This window comes from Leopardus geoffroyi, chromosome C1 (assembly GCF_018350155.1).
Source record: "Leopardus geoffroyi isolate Oge1 chromosome C1, O.geoffroyi_Oge1_pat1.0, whole genome shotgun sequence".
NCBI lineage: Eukaryota > Metazoa > Chordata > Mammalia > Carnivora > Felidae > Leopardus > Leopardus geoffroyi.
The window spans coordinates 35,861,669-35,878,126 of NC_059328.1; the positions used below are offsets into that span (position 1 = coordinate 35,861,669).

A 16,458-nucleotide genomic window follows, 5' to 3' on the forward strand; every position below is an offset into this window, starting at 1 on the left:
GCGGGCGGGGGGGGGGGGGGGGGAGGTGGCAGGCCCCGCCCCGATCCCTACAGCAGAAGCCGCCCGGAGAAACGAAGCGGAAGCCCCGCGTACCCCCACACACCACTCAGGCGAGGGGCCCTCCGTGTCATGGCCGCCGACAGTGACGATGGCGCAGTCTCAGCCCCAGCGGCCTCTGATGGTGAGTGGCTTCCCAGGGCTTCCTCCTTAAAACTCTGTGCGCTCCGGGAAGGGGAAGGCCAAGGGCTTACGGCTCTAGAAACTGACTTCCAACGTTCAACTTAGCTCACCTCCGAACCAGCCACGAGGAGACTACAAGTCCCGGTGTGCACCGCAGCTCGGCTGCAAAAGCCTTGCATGTTGGGAGCTTAGACCGGGACCGTGGGGGCATGTCGGGAGATGTAGTCTAAGGCTCATGGTTAAGTGTAGCGGATTGGGAGTCGTGGTCCACAAAGAAGTGGGACGTGTTGGGGGCTTGGGTGTGAGGAATTATTTATGAGGCTCTGGGGCATAGTGGCTGCCATCGCTTTTGGCTAGTGGGGCACAGATCGGACTGGGCCACAGTCCGACCTTCCTCTTCTGCGGATTGTGTTGCTGAAGGGAGTAGTTATTTTCCCAAAAGCTCACATAAACCACCGGAAGACGCAGGCTTTCTCTCCCCAAATTCAGGGTACTGCTCATTTCAAGGCCTGTGTGCAGAGCATGTATGGTACAAAGGGTTTGAGGAGAAAGCTGCCATTTCTTGCCTTAATGGAAACTGCCCCCCAACATTCCGCCCCCAGCCATGGCCTGCCTTGGTATTGGTTTCCCTGGACCCCTGCCTGAGCATTAACATCCATTGCTCTCCTTACCCTCAGGTGGTGTCTGCAAAACCACAAAATCTGGGGAGGAGCTAGTAGTCCAGGTTCCTGTGGTGGATGTGCAGAGTGACAACTTCAAGGAGATGTGGCCATCCCTCCTGCTGGCCATAAAGACAGCTAGCTTCGTGGCTGTGGACACGGTGAGGGTTGGGGAGTGGGGAGGACAGGTAGTTTTGAAAGGGCTGGTTGGTGCTGGGAACCTAACACAACTCTCCCTTTACCCACTCATAGGAACTGAGTGGGCTTGGGGACAGGAAGAGTTTGCTGAACCAGTAAGTATAAGCCCTGATCTTAGTGTCAGCCTTGGCAGGAGGGGAAGACCTCATCCCTGGAGTAGAATTCACAGTCCTGGGTGGTTTGAGGGCTAGCTCCCAGCCACAGCCACCCCCTAAACCCAACCCCAAGGTGCATCGAGGAACGTTACAAGTCCGTGTGTCATGCTGCCAGGACCCGTTCTATTCTCTCCCTGGGCCTCGCCTGCTTCAAGCAGCAGCCAGATAAGGTATGGGCTGATCTCACATCTATCCCTGGTCTTTGGCTGGCAGGGAGGAGGGTTGAGATCCTGGAGAACATCAGGTGTGAGGTGTTTTTATCCCAAATCCTGATATAGCAGATCCTTTCTCTCCCAGGGTGAACACTCATACCTGGCTCAGGTGTTCAATCTGACCCTGCTATGCATGGAAGAGTATGTGATAGAACCAAAATCTGTGCAATTCTTGGTACAGCATGGCTTCAACTTCAACCGGCAGTATGCTCAGGGTATCCCTTACCACAAGGGTAATGACAAGGTAGGTCTCCAGCCTTGAGACTGCCCCTTCTGTGGCTTCATTTCTTCCTAACCTAGGCTGGGTACGTAGGGAGGATCTGCTCAGTATGGGAAATCACTAGGGACAGGGCTGGGGAAACAAGCCTGATACATAGAATAGCATTGGGTAAGGCAGGGAGGTAGAGCTTTCCAGGTAGGGGAGCCAGGGCAAACTGTCCTGCAAAAGAGGCTCCCTAGGGGACTGTTCTTCCTGATGACCTCTTTCTTTCTACCCAGGGTGATGAGAGTCAGAGCCAGTCAGTGAGGACACTCTTCCTGGAGCTAATCCGGGCCCGCCGGCCCCTGGTACTACACAATGGTCTCATAGACTTGGTGTTCTTGTACCAGAACTTCTATGCACACCTTCCCGAGAGCTTGGGAACCTTCACTGCGGACCTGTGTGAAATGTTCCCAGCCGGCATTTATGACACCAAGTATGCTGCTGAGTTTCATGCCCGCTTCGTGGCCTCCTACCTAGAATATGTTTTCCGGAAATGGTGAGGAACTGGTTGAGGTTTAGGGATGGGGCCTGGTATAAGCCTGACTGTTTCATTTACATAAGGTATTTATTGAGTGCCTACCATGTGCCAGGCACTATTTTAGGTGCTGAGGATTCAGCAGTGAGCAAAACAGACAAAAAACCCTGTTCCTATGGAATTTATACACTAGTGGACCAATACCCTCTTGCGCTGTTGCAGTGAGCGGGAAAATGGGAAGCAGCGGGCAGCCGGCAGCCCACACCTTACCCTGGAGTTCTGCAACTATCCTACTAGCATGAGGGCCCATATTGACTACCGCTGCTGCATGCCCCCTACAACCCACCGTCCTCATTCCACCAGCATCTGTGACAATTTTTCGGTAAGAGCACCCACCCATTTCCTGGGGGGGAGGGGGGGGGAGTTCTGATGCCTGGAATTCCTGTCTAAGCCTCTTTCCTACCTCTAGGCCTATGGCTGGTGCCCCTTGGGACCGCAGTGTCCTCGGTCTCATGATATTGACCTTATCATTGACACTGATGAGGCTGTGGTGGAGGACAAGCGGCGACGGCGGCGACGTAGGGAAAAACGGCGGAGGGCTTTGTTGGGCCTGCCTGGGAAACAGACCTCTGAGGAAAATGAGGATGGCCCTCCCATGAAGCAGGTCTGTGGGGATGGCCTCAAGGCTGAGGAAATTGATCAGGAAGTGGCTGAAGATGAGACTAGGAGCCAGCCTGGCTTGGAGAAAGGTCACAAAAATGACTTGGAGATGGGGCTCAAAGCAACAAGGCTGGAAACAGCTGATGTGGCTACCTCAGAAGCGCCAGGAGGTCAAGCTGATCCTCACCCAGTGGCTGGGGATGGGTTGCATCGAGCTGGTTTTGATGCCTTTATGACAGGTTTTGTAATGGCCTATGTGGGAGTGAGCCAAGGACCCCAGATCTGTAGCTCTGGACCCTGGCTACCCGAATGCCACAACAAGGTATATCTGAGTGGCAAGGCTGTACCCCTCACAGTGGCCAAGAGCCAGTTCTCCCGTTCCTCCAAAGCCCACAACCAGAAGATGAAGCTGGCTTGGGGCAGCAGCTGACACAACTTCTGCCTAGCACTCAGGGCCCAGGACGAAAACTGAGAGTGGAATACAAGTGTCTGGGTCCCTCTAGCTTGTGAATGACAGAGTTGGGGGGGTCAGGGGGTGGGGTCCTGGCAGAGATACTGCTGCATCTGTCTTGGACCTTCTCCTTTACCCCAGAGGATGAGGAACAAGGGTACACGTAAGAAGGCTGACTAGCACCTGTAACACCAACTTTATTTATTTTTAAATCTGAAAGTGTCTTGGGAAAAAGTATTACCAAAAAATCAACAGAAACAAGTTATGAAAATATTTGACCAGCTTCATCTTTGGTTATTTCTTATTGCGGCTCTGTAAGGAGAAACTGTTCCCATAGCTCCAGCCATAGCAGGAAGGGAAGAAAATCAGTCCGTGTATAAACCATTTAACCAGTTGGGTGTGTCACATGTTGACAAATACATAGAGCAGGCCCTGGGGCCTACAAAACCAGCCCCACTCCCAACCACAAGGTTGAAAGTTTTATGGGGCAGAACATTAAGACTCCTTCATAAATATGAAAATAGATTAATCAACTGGAAAAGACCTTTGAATAGGTTAGCTAAGAGCCATGACCACTACACGGCCTCACCCTCCCCTTGCATAGAAATGTAGTGATGTGGTCTGACTGTGCAGTAAGTGCAAACAGCAATTATTCAAGTGTCTTAGACATACTGGCAAGAAGCTCCCCAGTCTTCAGGTCTGAGAAATAGCCATGCCCTTTATGGCTTCCTGGTCAGCGCCAGGTTCCATCCAGTAGCTTATATGCCCCAGGAAAGGGCAAAAGACAGACCTGGAGTAGGAAAGGAACCTGGGGTAATAGCTGCCTGCCAGCGCAAACTAGAACTAGGAGTCCTCTGGTCCTGTCTGGGGAAGTGCATTGGGAGTCGGGTGGGAGCCAGAGCTCCTTGCTGGATTTCAGAAGCTTGGTATCATCTGTTGGCCCTAAGTAGGAAAGCCTTTCACTGCTGTCTCCCCTCTCATGCACAGCCGTTAGGCACTTGGAATCCCCATATTGAGCCTGGCTTGGCCTAGCCAGCCTGCTCTGTAGGCCACAGGGAAGAGTCAAGGCTGTACATAAGGGGGCCCAGTGGCTTCAACTGAAGGCCCACCCCCAAGGTGACCTGGGACTAGCCCCCCTCACCCATCCTGTTCTCCCTGGGTTTTCAGGCCTACGCCTGAGACAGAAAACGGGACTGGAGCCAAGCTTCTTGGCCTTTCTTCTTCCACCTCCATCTCCTCAGAGGCACCTGCAAGGCATGGACTAGCTCCCTGGGGCCTGGGCCCAAAACCGTTTTCTTCTTGGGGACTGGAGCAGTCCATGGCTTCATGGGCCAGAACAGGTGGTAGGGCAGATGCTCGGAATGGCGGGATCTCTCTTACTCTGTACTTGAGACTACTGAGGCGTGGTGGGGGCCCGTCAGATAGTGAATCTTCTCGGCCCACAAATGGACAGGCCTCTTGATGCAAGAACTCTGGTGAACCAGGCAAAGAACGCCACCGGCGAGCAGGTGGGGCCAGGGGCTCCTGCCAATCAGCCAGAGGCAGAGTTCCAGGCCCTGGTGCATCTAGGTCAAATACCAGGGAGATGACAGACTTGCTGGGCAGGTCAAAGAACTTGATCTTGCCACCCTTGAGGTCCTGGCGAGCACTGAAAGGGTTGATTTTGGGGGTGCGGACAGTACCACCTCGTTGTGGCTGGTAGTAGGGGTCCAAGACGTTTACTGTACGTGGGGGCTTACGGGAAAAGATGTCTGACTGGCTTCGAGACAGCCAGATAGTACGTCTTGGGCGTGGGGACTTGGGAGGGATCTTGTCATCCAGTGAGCTCAGTCGCTTTACACCAGGTCCCTTCTCCAAGAGTCCTGAAAAACAGTCAAGACAGGGTTACTCACACTAGTCATGACAAACAGAAGCAGCACCTTGTGCCACAAAGTGTTTCACCAATGAGAAACAAGAGAGGCAATATGCCAAGTCATAACTCTGAAGAGTCCCATACTTTTTCCATCATCCCCTGCCCCTGTGCCTTTCTTCTGGACATGAGATCCTGCAATGAGCCCTAGAGAGGAAGGCCCCACATCCTAATTTCTTCCCTTGGGATCAGGTGAAACACTATGGTCTAATCTCTTACCCTTGGCTGTGGGCTGCAGCTTCCTGTCCGTCTCCAGCTCTTCTTCCTGTAGATGGCTCAGAATTTCCTCCAAGGTCTTCCCAATCTCCGCAAAGGATGGGCGTAGTTTGGGGTCCATCTGTGGTCATCCACACCAGCCATTAGCCCTGCGCTCCTATTTTCCACCCCAAGGATGGCGTTTGAGTCTGTTTCTGGCATCTTTTAAGATTCAGGTGTGCAGATAAGCTCTTTTCTGAAGGCCCCAGGCCATGAGGATGATTCCCAGAGCTAAGGTCAGGGGAGATGCTGTTGTCTAATACCCTCCCCTATCAGCATCCTTTCTGTATGGGTCTTATCCCCTTGTTGGGCACAGAACCCTCCGAAAGAGTACGCTTAACATTAGTTTGTTCTGTTCTTGAGTTCTGCTGCTAACATGTTTCTGGGAGCTACCTGAGGAAAGCCCAGCTACCCCTTGGTCATAACAGGTAGGTCCAGCCCCAGAGCTGTATAAAGTGAGGGTTAACAAAAGTTCTTCCCATAGGCCTTAAGACCAGCTGGACCCAAAGTCCAATCGAAACCTGACCAGAGCTCTATCAGTATCGAAAGCAAGAGGTGGTAAGTCTACCCTGCAGGCTGAAGACTACAATACAAAGCAGTTTTCCTTTTCTTGGTCCAGGGCTCTGGACTATCTGTTAGGCCTGGAGGAGGGGATGTGGGCACTGCCACTCATCAGTGAAAATGAGGCTCCTCATGAACCTTAATGAGCAGCTTGTCCCTACAGTCCTAACCAGGTGAAAGGGGTTCAGCCAGCCCCTGACCAAAGCTGGGGGAAGGGGAGGGAGACACTCACATTACAGCAGTTGAAGGTGAGCTGCAGAAATTCTGGGGGACAGTCTCCCACCATATGCTGGAAAGCGTCATAGTCTAATCCGAAGTTCTGTGGATGGGTATGGTGGGGAGGGGACATTGGTAGACTGGTCATTAATCCCTCCACCCATCCTGGCCTGCTTAGGAGAGGCTGAGAATTGCCCCAAAGAAGTAACCACACAGACCGTTCCAGCAACTCCACCCCAGTAACAACAGGTCCATAGCCTCAAAACCAGCCCCATCCCAGTGGCACTGTCCCCTATGCCTGCAGCTCACCTCTGTGCGAGGAAGGTAGTCCGGATCAGCTTGGATGCGGGCGATGATCTCACAGAGGATGATACCATAAGAGAACACATCCGCCTGGTGGGTAGTAAGACCTCAGTTTCCTTCTCAGTGGGGTGAGAGGTGGGGTCTGTGTCCCTCAGGTCTGCCCAGCCCAGGCCTAAGCCCTGTATTTCATTCAGTTCATTTACTGGGTAGCTGCCAAGTACCAACCCTGCTCTGAGCAGGATGTAGATACTTACCGTGAACATACAGGGTGATTGATCCTGGACGCTTTCCTGATAAGAGTGGATTCTAAGGACAACCAGGCCCTGGGCTCCCCAGACTCACCTTTTCATTGTAGGGCTCATCTCGGAGAACCTCAGGTGCCATCCAGAAGGGTGAGCCCACCACAGCCAGCTTCTCATTCCCCATGCTGTGGGGTGGGGGTGAGGGGAGAGATTATATGGAGAATGAGCTCACCACTGGCTGGTGCAATGGGATATCTGACCATTGGGAATTCTTCTCCCTGAAGAATGGACACAGACTAAGACTAAGACAGACTAAGACTGACCAAATTTAGGGAGCTGAGATTGAACTGTAACCAAGTTCTGGCCTCTGGGGAGGAAGCTGGCGTTTTTCCTTTGCTTCAGTCTCTTCTGTGACCCCAGCACCTATTAGGGCTACCCACCTGACGTCAGGAATCTTCTCAGCCAGGCCAAAGTCAGCTACCACTGCAGAGTAACCATTCTCATCCCTCTTTATCAGGCAGTTCTAGGGTTCCCAAAGAAGAAGACAATGTGGCTCAGAAGGGGGACCAGCCAGCCATAGTGTTACCACCACCCCTCCCTGCCACAGGGCACCTTGTCTTCTCCTTGGTGAAACTACACTCAGGCTGACCCAGCGGTCAGACCTGGGACTCTGTCAGCCATGTGAAATGAGTTAGGCCTGGATCTTGGGTGGCTGCCATAAGAGTCATATGCTTCAAACAAATATTTATCTTTGCTTTTATATACTAAGCATGGATCTAAGTGCCAGAGAAAGCTCAATGAACAGACATCTTTGTCCTCTTGGAGCTTACAATCTAGTGGAGGAAGACGGACTATCAGGTCCCTGCCTCCCATCCTCTTTTCCTCAGAATGCAGAGACCCAAAGTAATATAAGTGTAGGACAAGTGCCAGGCCTGCACTACCTTTCATTGCCCAGAGGATCACAACCAACCTCCTCAATGGCATTAAAAGTCTATGATCTGGCTCCAACAACTGGCCTGCCCCCTACCCCCGGCTGCTGCTCCTATGCACACATCTCCATCTAAACTTGTCACAGACAAGCCTGACCTGTGAAGCCTGAACAGCCCCTTCAAGCCTTTGTCTTTGCTTCTATTGCTTCCTTCCATTTGGAATGTTCTCTCAACTCTCCTTTTCACCTCAGATTTTATGTGTTTTAAGGTAAGTGACCTTTCCATCCTGTCGTCTCCAGCTCTCACCACCCTCTCTCTTCTCAGCTCCTTTAACTCCTCCTCTATGCCACTTCCTCTTACAGTCTAACAGAGAGCAGGTTCTGGTTCAGGCCCTGCACTCAACTCATGGGAGAGGCTCAGGATGTGCTCACCGAACAAATGCTGCTGTCCCCAGAGAAAAGATGAACACAAATGGCTTGTAAATAAACACAAATCAGCAACCGGCTCTCCCCAAACAGCTACATTCAAAATAGCCCTACACCACTCACTCACGAGGCACCTCACACCACCTTCTTCCTCCAAAGGCAGGAGAGAGTAGGGATCCTTGGCTCAGGGACATTTCTGGGGCCAGCAAGACCCTATTTGACCCAAACCTACCCTCCCTCCTTACCAGGTTTGGCATGCAGTTGCCAAGTCACCTCCTGCTTACTCTACCTCAGGTACCAATCACCCCCCGCCCCCTACTTTGGCCTTGACATTATCATACTATTTTCTCCCTGAGCTGGAGGGAGCCTGTGATTTCATCACATCTAACCTGGGCCCGAGTAGACATGCATCATCTCTGGCTTCCAAGCAGGACCATCCTTGTACTTGTCCTGGCTTTGGCCTTCCCATCAGGTTCTGCTGGCTCAGCACCCCATAACCCCCTGACTATGACCATGAGAAGATGGGCCCTAGGCCAGCTTGCCTATTAAACAGCTGAAGCCCAGGCCATAGGGCACAGGCTTATGAGGCAGTGGCAGCTCAGATCTGTCACCTATTTTTCTCCCCTCCTATTTGATCTGCAACTCCTTTCTCCTGTCTCCAAGGCTCAGTCTAAAGTCCTACTTACTATTTGCTTTATAGCCCTCAGAAACTGCCCTGTAAATTCAGCCTGGGAGGAGGAGATAAGGAACAGAACATGGCCACAGTACTCTGCCCTTGTCAAAGCTCTGTGGTTTCTGCCCGATCTTCACATTCATAGACATCTACTGTCCACTCACTGCAAATCATCCATCTAGGAGTACAGGACTTCACAGTAGCTTCTCTGAACAGCTGAGAAATGGCTAAGGCAGGGATGATCAGGGCCCCACAATATGGGGCAAGGCTACCCAGTTTGCCTCTGATCTGGAGGGTGACCACTGCCCCTCATAAAGTTTCTCACAGCCAATAGCTGGGCATTGGAGCCAAAGACAAAGATGGGATACTGAAAAACAAAAGAGCCAAATTTTAGAAGTCTGTATTTCTAAAGGGATAAGGCAAATGAGGAGGAGCCCTGATGGATTAGCCCTGGTGGTATTTTCCAAAATCTCCTGAGCCTGTCCTTAATGGGGTCTAGGCTAGCGAAGTTTGGCTGGCAACACTTGCCGTTTTTACTTCCTTATCTCCCACTCATTCCTCATGGGTTTCTGCTGTAAGTTCTCACATGACTCTAGGGCTTTAAGCTCAATAGACAAAAATTAGTCCTTATATTAACTTGATCTTTCTGCTGTTGACATTGTTGATTCTTTCAACACTTTTACATATGATTCAGGAATCATTAATACTAGGAGTGCAGAGAATAAACAGTTGTGGTCCTGAAGCTAACAGACTAGCTATTAGAGGCTAGTTAGAGGCTATTCCTGTTACCTTTCAATTCTTCTCTCCTGGCTTCTGTGACACTACAGCCCTGGTTTTCCTTCTCTACCTTTGGCTACTGTACAGGCTCCAGTGCAGGTACTTCTTCCCATCTCATGCTCTCAGAGTTCTATCTTGAGCCTACATCTCTCAGGCCCCATTTGTGCTGATGACTCCCAAATGTATATCCTCAGACCTGACCTTTATCCTCAAGCTTCAGATTTGCATATCCAGTCTATTTCTGGACATCTCCTGGATTACTCATATTGAATTCCATACATGCAAACCTGAACTCACTTTTTCCCTCAAAAGCTAAAGCTAGCTAAGCTAGCAACCTGGGATTCACCCTAGATTTTTTACTCTTACTCCAACTAATTTAGCTTCTAAATATTTTTCAAATCTGCCCCTTCCTCTTCAGTCCCCACCCCTCCCCGCCCCCACCTTTGCATTAGTCCAGGTCCTCCTTATTCCTCCCTGGGATATTGCAGTGCTCTTCTAACTGATCTCTATGGCTTAGTCCAGGCTTGAATTCCATAATCCACCTTCCTCATTCCTGCCAGCATGACCTTAGTAAAATGTAAATCTGTGTTACTCTCCTGTTTAAAAGCCATCAATGACATACTGTGTGATTGTTTTTATATTAAACGCCCAGAATAAGCAAATCCATAGAAGTGAAAATGGATTAGTGGTTGCCCAGGGCTGAAGGGAGAGGGGAATAGAATCTGGGGCTTTCATTTTGGATGGTGAAAAGTTCTGAAGTTAGATAGTGGTGATGGCTGAATGTACTAAAAACCACTGAAATACATACTTTGAGAGGGCAAATTTTATTTTATGTGAAGTGTATCTCAAAAAGCTATTACTTTAAAAAAGCTGACAGTGGTTTTCTTCATTTCCTGTCTAGAAGATTAAATCCAAGTTTGATAGTATATGATCAGAGTCCTCTCTTTTCAGCTCTTATTCCCTACCACTCCTACCTCCCAGTCTGCCCATTGTACTGTTCATGCCACTATGCCTTTGTTTATGCAATTCCCTTTGTCTACTCTGCTCTGGGGTATTAGCCCCACCACATGCATGTGCACACACACACACTACTTATTCATAAGTAGAATTCAATTTTCAAGATTCAGCTTAGGTATTTTCTCTTCCAAGAAGCCTGCTCTGTACCCTCAGGTTGGGTTAAATACCACTTTTTCAAAGCATCTTATGCACTGCCCTTTCTGTAACCTTAGCATCTGCTATATTATAATGAAAGTGTCTGTACAGTTCATTCCCATGACTATAGACTATAAGCTGTAGGAAAGCAGTAATGTCTTAAGAGGAAGGTGGCCCAGAGAATACTAGGTAGTATCCCTTCCCTAGGGTAAGGGAAAGATTGCCTACTTCTGTCTGTATGGTACCATAGGAATTACAAAACATTCTTCACAAACATAATCCTAATGGTTCTTCAAAATAACATTGTCAGATGCGCAGATATAAGATTTTTACATTTAAGGTGATAAAAACGAAGCTTTCAACTCTAAGTGGTAAAGACCCAAGTCTCCTGATTCTAAAAGGTTCTCACATAATGATTCTGTCCTCCCCAGAAAAAGAGGCTGATGAGCTTTCCCTTGGGGACAGCAAGGTCATGGCAGGAGCAATGCAGTCTCAAGAAAGTAGCCTGGTCCATGGAGAAGGCAACACTGTGTACAATAACATAAGACCCTTTCACTTGTGACTGCAGCCCCTACCTCAAATGTTGCCCTTGGATTCAAGGGCATCTAGTACAATGCTTGCATTTCTCATCTAACTTGGATGCGGCCCCAAAATAGACTATGTGGCTAGAAAGTACAAAATATGAAGCCAGACCAATTTTCAGGCTGTGTGAGGTGCAAGATCCATTGCATAGAGGATAGAGACTTCTTTATTCAAAAGTATCCTTGCCTATAAAAAATTTTTTCCTTGCCTATAAAATTAACAACACAGTAAACAACAGATTTTGGTGAGGATGCTGAGAAAGGGGAATCCTCTTACACTGTTGGTGGGAATGCAAACTGGTGCAGCTCTGGAAAACAGCATGGAGGTTCCACAAAAAGTTAAAAATAGAACTACCCTGTGACTTAGCAATTGCACTACTAGGTATTTTCCTCGAAGGATCCAAAAATACAGATTCAAAGGGGTACATGCACCCCAATGTTTACAGCAGCATTATCAACAATAGCCAAACTATGGGAAGAGCCCAAATGCCCACTGACTGATGAACTGATAAAGAAGATATTGGGGGGGGGGGGGGGGGCGGTGTGCGCACACTGGAATATTACTCAGCCATCAAAAAGAATGAATTCTTGCTATTTGCAACAACAACATTGGTAGAGCTACAGCATATTATGCTAAGTGAAATAGATCACTCAGAAAGACAAATACCATATGATTTCACTCATATATGGAATTTAAGAAACAAAACATTAACATATGGGAAGGGGGAAAATGAGGGAAATAAACCATAAGAGACTCAATTACAGAGAACATACTGAGGGTTGATGGAGGGAGGCGGGTGGGGTTAGCTAAATGGGTGATGGATACTAAAGAAGGCACTTGTTATGATGAGCTCTGGGTTTTATATGTAAGTAATGAATCACTAAATTCTACCCCTGAAACCAATATTACACTATATGTTAACTAACTTGACTTGTTAGTCAAGTTACACTATATGTTACACTATATGTTACACTATATGTTAACTAACTTGACTTCAAACAAATTTGAAACAAAACAAAACAAAACAAAACAAAACTGTCCTTGCCTAGAGTAAGCAGCAAACATAAGAAAGGCTCAGACAGACTTCCCTGAGGTGAGGGTTGACCTTTTCAGCTTCAAAAAGGAGCCCATGCACTGCTGCTACTTGGCTCCCATTCCTCTGTCCTCACCCCTATTATAATTCATCACACCATAGCAGAGAGACTTCTATGTTTGCCTCTTCAAAGACAGTGAATGATCCCATTCATCTATGTGTCTCAAAACCTAGAACAGACACACAGAAAGGGCTTAGCAACAGTTTGTTATATGAAAGTTTGGGCAGATAATCGAAACAACTGGGCTTCTTTTCACATATGTCAAAGGCATACACTAATCATACATTCAACTCTCCATTGTGGGGACTGAGCTGACAAGAGACTCAAAAAGGGTGGGCATGAATGCATTTCTGGAAGCCAACACAAACCCTTCAGAACTGGGCCACAGTAGACACTTGAGAGCAGTTCCTGAGGTCTCCTAGAACAGCTGTACAGTCAATATTGGCACTGAATAAAACCACCTGAGCGAAGAAATGCCAAGTCCATTTGTTAATGTTAGTTCCAAGCTAAAGCTATTTCCGCAACAACAACAAAATGGCTTTCATGTGCCATCACCTCTTTCCCCTCACACAAATTTCTCCTCACACAAATTCACTCCATTAACCCAGTTAGGATCAGAGAGGAAAGTATTGATTCTACATCTCAAGAAAGGTTCAGAGGTTCTTTTCACAGCACAGGGAAATCAGAGACTGAACTGCACTCCTAAATGCTCAGAGGCTGCTACAGTCCAAGTTTCTTAGAAGATTATCCGGTTTACTGTAATGTGTCCCATCCCTTGCCCTCTATCCCACCCTGTGATGCCATATCTTTACCACAGCTCTTATGTAATAATCTTCACATACCTGTCCCCCCAACAAGACTAAGCGCTCATGGATAGTAAAGATTGGGCTCCAGTAATTTTCTATGTCTCCAATACTAGGTCTTCTAATAGAATAGTATGAATGGTTCCCAAAAATTATTGATGTTATTCATTATATTAAAAAAAAGAAAAAGAAAAAAACCTACTACAGGGTGCCTTAACAGACACTCTGTCTCTCCAGCACTCAATGTTGTTCCTAATTCTTGCTGTCTTCAGTCTCTGAAAACTGGCATTTTCTGCTCCTAGTTGTGTGGTATAGCCTAAGACCATAGTTGAATAGGCTTTCTACTCTGGTGGAGTCACCAGAGTGGTTTCTTTGGAGTCAGTGAAAAACCAAAACCAAACAACCAAGAACAGAGGTACAATTCATAATTCACACTCCTAGGGATAACCTAAGAAGTAATGGTATTAAGCAGAAACAAACAGCTCTCGGCTGCTCCTACAAGCCAAACCTTATGTGTAGTACTAGTTACTCCCAGAGCTACTGATAAAAGCCTGTGTGTGGTGATTGCCACTTCTTGATGGAGCTCGTGAATTGAGTTTTTTATTTAAAAAAATTTTTTTAATGTTTATTTATTTTGAAAGAAAGAGCGAGTACTAGCAAGGGAGGCGCAGAGAGAGAGGTGAGAGAGAGTCCCAAGCAGGCTCCGCACTGTCAGCACAGAGCTCCATGCGGGGCTCAGTCTCATGAACCGTGAGATCATGACCTGAAACAAAATCAAGAGTCGGACACTTAAATGACTGAGCCACCTTGTGCCCCCATTTGTTTTTCTTGAACTTGAGATTCCCTACAGTGCACTTCCCAACCTGTCTCCAGGTTGCAAAGTCATTTTTTCTCACATCATGGGAGTATCCTAAATATCTCCTTACAGTTCAGATCCAAGAAATCACAGCCTAGAGACACGGAGAGTTCTTTCTCCTAAGTTCCTAATTTCTCTTCTCAAGGGGATACCCACTCCCCATTAGGAAATGGACCTATAGGTCCAAAGAGGTTCGTCATTGTTACAATACAACATGACAATCCGAGACAGAACTACACTTGGACACTGGCATGATGGAGCAAAGTGCTTTGGAGGCACGGAGGGAATACGATCAGCTCTTAGGAATTTGTTGGGGGGAGTTTTGTTCCAGAAAGCCTAGCTACCCTAACCTAGTGATCTTTCTTTTCCCAAAACCAATGGTCTGAAGCTGAACACTCAATTATTAAATGCTGTAGGCTGTTCTTTAGTTATTTCCCAACAGACTATAAGTACCTCTAGGTCAGAAACTGTCCTTTTCTAATATTTCTTCACCCATGGTGCCAGGCATAAGAGACGCTCATGTAGGTGTGGGGGAAATATATACATAGATAACTCATCGGGATGTTTCTCCACCTTGGAAGAGATGATGCTTTCTCGGTAGGAAGCAAAGATTTGGTTCTGGCTGCACGCTCAAGGTGAGAGAAGGCTATCAACCTAAGGCAGTATCTTGATATACAACCCTACCCATTTACCTAGAATAAGTACAGTTTTCTTAGTCTTGATTTTCTAAAAAACAAAGGGATAAGATGACACCTTCCAGGTCCTAACCCTTACAAGTGCCAATAAAGATAAAGGACTCCTCATAACTAGGCCTCAGTTAGTCACTGGATTCCACTCGCCAGTCTTAATGCTGCTTCAGTAACAGTGTAGCTGACTACAAATGGCCCTGCCATACCCAGGGGCCCTACACTCACCTCCCCAAAGCTGTTTTCTCTGTAGTAGTTTATAAACCAATGGCCAGGGCCCCTCAGGGGTAGTACTGCTGTTTGGAACCCCAGAACCACTGTAGTGAAAGGTAGCCAGCGACTTACTTCTCTAGGCCTTATTGGCTCTGAGAGTACAGCTTGCTTGTGTTCCTTTGCAAACTTTCTCTGATAACAAGCTTTGTTACCCCTCATTCATGACAGAAGGGGTACAGGAGTATGTATATGCATGTCTGTGTATGTGCACGTGTAGATGTTGAGGGTGGAGAATTAAATGACAGCTATTCTTGGACAAGTACAAACTCCTCTAAACCTCCGTAGAAGACTAAATCGCTCTTGCAGAGAAATCATATTAGATGATTTACAGTTCCCACATCAATGATCAAACAGTACTATTTATATAAGCCTTGTTATGGTGGTGTCCTGGGCCACTTGGCCCTGAGATGCCTGCCTTGTAGCATGGCCAACATCCTCTAACAGCAACTCTTTTCTAACCTGGTCACATAGCAATTTGGACAGTAAGAGACTAGCTGATGCCAAAGAACTGGCAGAATGGCAGAAACTCAATCACACAGATAGAAAATGGGTCAGTACGTTATGGCCCTCAAAACCTGCACTCAAATGACAAAACCAGTGAACTTCTGTTCTCAGTTAAGAGCTACTTCCTGGAGGCCATGAGAGAGAACACTAAGACATAGGCTCCCAATTTGCCTTGACTGCTGTCTCTCCTATAGGGCAAGAATCTCTTAACCCTCCTCATGCCAACTGCTCCTGCAACATACATTCAGATTGAAGTAAAGCATTAAGGTTCTTAAGTGTTGCCTGGTCAACATTCAACACTCAATCCTGCTGAAAGATTGGTTTTCTAAGGACAGCTATACTATATATGTATACTAATATACAGAGTAGTAAGTTGTATTCTCTGCGATTGAATGTTAAATCTGTAAGAGACCTCCATTATTTCAAAGTTCATTAATAATTGGTTTTTTTAATACTGCTTTCTTGGTAATGGAAGACAATGTCTCAAAGAGTTGTGCAAGAAAAGCCTTCATACCTTAGATGTGAGGTCCCGATGAAAAATGCCTTTGAAATGAAGGTAGCTGAGGCCCACTGCTATGTCATAGGCCAGTTTCACCCTCACAGTCCAGGGCAAATGCAGGTTACTGTCTAGTAATTGTTCCAGGTTTCCAGAGTTGATATACTGCAAAATAGAATGGAAAACCCAGCCACCATTTGTCAGGAGCGTTTAGGCTGGTGTTGAAACCGTTAGAGAATAAACACCTAGAAGACAGAGACTCTAGGTTTTTAATTTTTTTTTTCTTAAGTTAGTGAGGGTTTATTCTGCATCCAAGCACTACGGTAGGTGCTACACACAAAGACCCTTTCCTTTGAAGAGATCACAATCTATTCAGGGGTACAAACTATATCATGTGGTAAATGCTAAAATATAGCTTTGTGCAGGTACAACAGCACTATGAGTGGATAAAGTTACAAAACCAATCTCGG

The 16,458-nt window shown here is 47.4% G+C and overlaps 2 protein-coding genes across 4 annotated transcripts in view; one reads left to right on the plus strand and one right to left on the minus strand.

Annotated features, from left to right (window-relative positions):
- The first annotated feature begins 74 nt into the window (after nucleotides 1–74).
- Nucleotides 75–3,525, plus strand: TOE1 (target of EGR1, exonuclease). Of its 2 annotated transcripts, XM_045477140.1 has the most exons (8): nucleotides 75–181; nucleotides 858–1,000; nucleotides 1,092–1,132; nucleotides 1,266–1,362; nucleotides 1,490–1,648; nucleotides 1,903–2,162; nucleotides 2,364–2,523; nucleotides 2,611–3,525. In XM_045477140.1, the coding sequence occupies exons 1-8, from the start codon at nucleotides 130–132 to the stop codon at nucleotides 3,229–3,231; spliced, it is 1,533 nt and encodes a 510-aa protein (XP_045333096.1). In that variant the 5' UTR covers nucleotides 75–129; the 3' UTR covers nucleotides 3,232–3,525. The 2 variants fall into 2 exon arrangements, with proteins under 2 accessions (XP_045333096.1, XP_045333097.1); XM_045477141.1 differs by lacking the exon at nucleotides 1,490–1,648.
- TESK2 (testis associated actin remodelling kinase 2) overlaps nucleotides 3,430–16,458 on the minus strand; it is a 135,688-nt gene continuing 122,659 nt past the window's right edge. The window contains exons 5-11 of one of the 2 annotated variants that reach the window (XM_045477138.1): nucleotides 16,007–16,153; nucleotides 7,179–7,261; nucleotides 6,839–6,923; nucleotides 6,503–6,586; nucleotides 6,210–6,296; nucleotides 5,381–5,498; nucleotides 3,430–5,114 (exon numbers count right to left, since the gene is read on the minus strand). In XM_045477138.1, the coding sequence (XP_045333094.1) occupies nucleotides 4,390–5,114; nucleotides 5,381–5,498; nucleotides 6,210–6,296; nucleotides 6,503–6,586; nucleotides 6,839–6,923; nucleotides 7,179–7,261; nucleotides 16,007–16,153 (1,329 nt within the window). In that variant the 3' untranslated portion in view covers nucleotides 3,430–4,389. The remainder of the gene's footprint in view (nucleotides 5,115–5,380; nucleotides 5,499–6,209; nucleotides 6,297–6,502; nucleotides 6,587–6,838; nucleotides 6,924–7,178; nucleotides 7,262–16,006; nucleotides 16,154–16,458) is intronic. The other variant, XM_045477139.1, reaches the window with a different exon arrangement.

Coding starts and splice junctions, on each gene's coding strand:
- TOE1 (XM_045477140.1), top strand. CDS start 130: ATGGCCGCCGACAGTGACGATGGCGCAGTCTCAGCCCCAGCGGCCTCT. Junction 2,163..2,363: donor GAATATGTTTTCCGGAAATG/GTGAGGAACTGG, acceptor GCGCTGTTGCAG/TGAGCGGGAAAATGGGAAGC. Junction 2,524..2,610: donor GCATCTGTGACAATTTTTCG/GTAAGAGCACCC, acceptor TCCTACCTCTAG/GCCTATGGCTGGTGCCCCTT.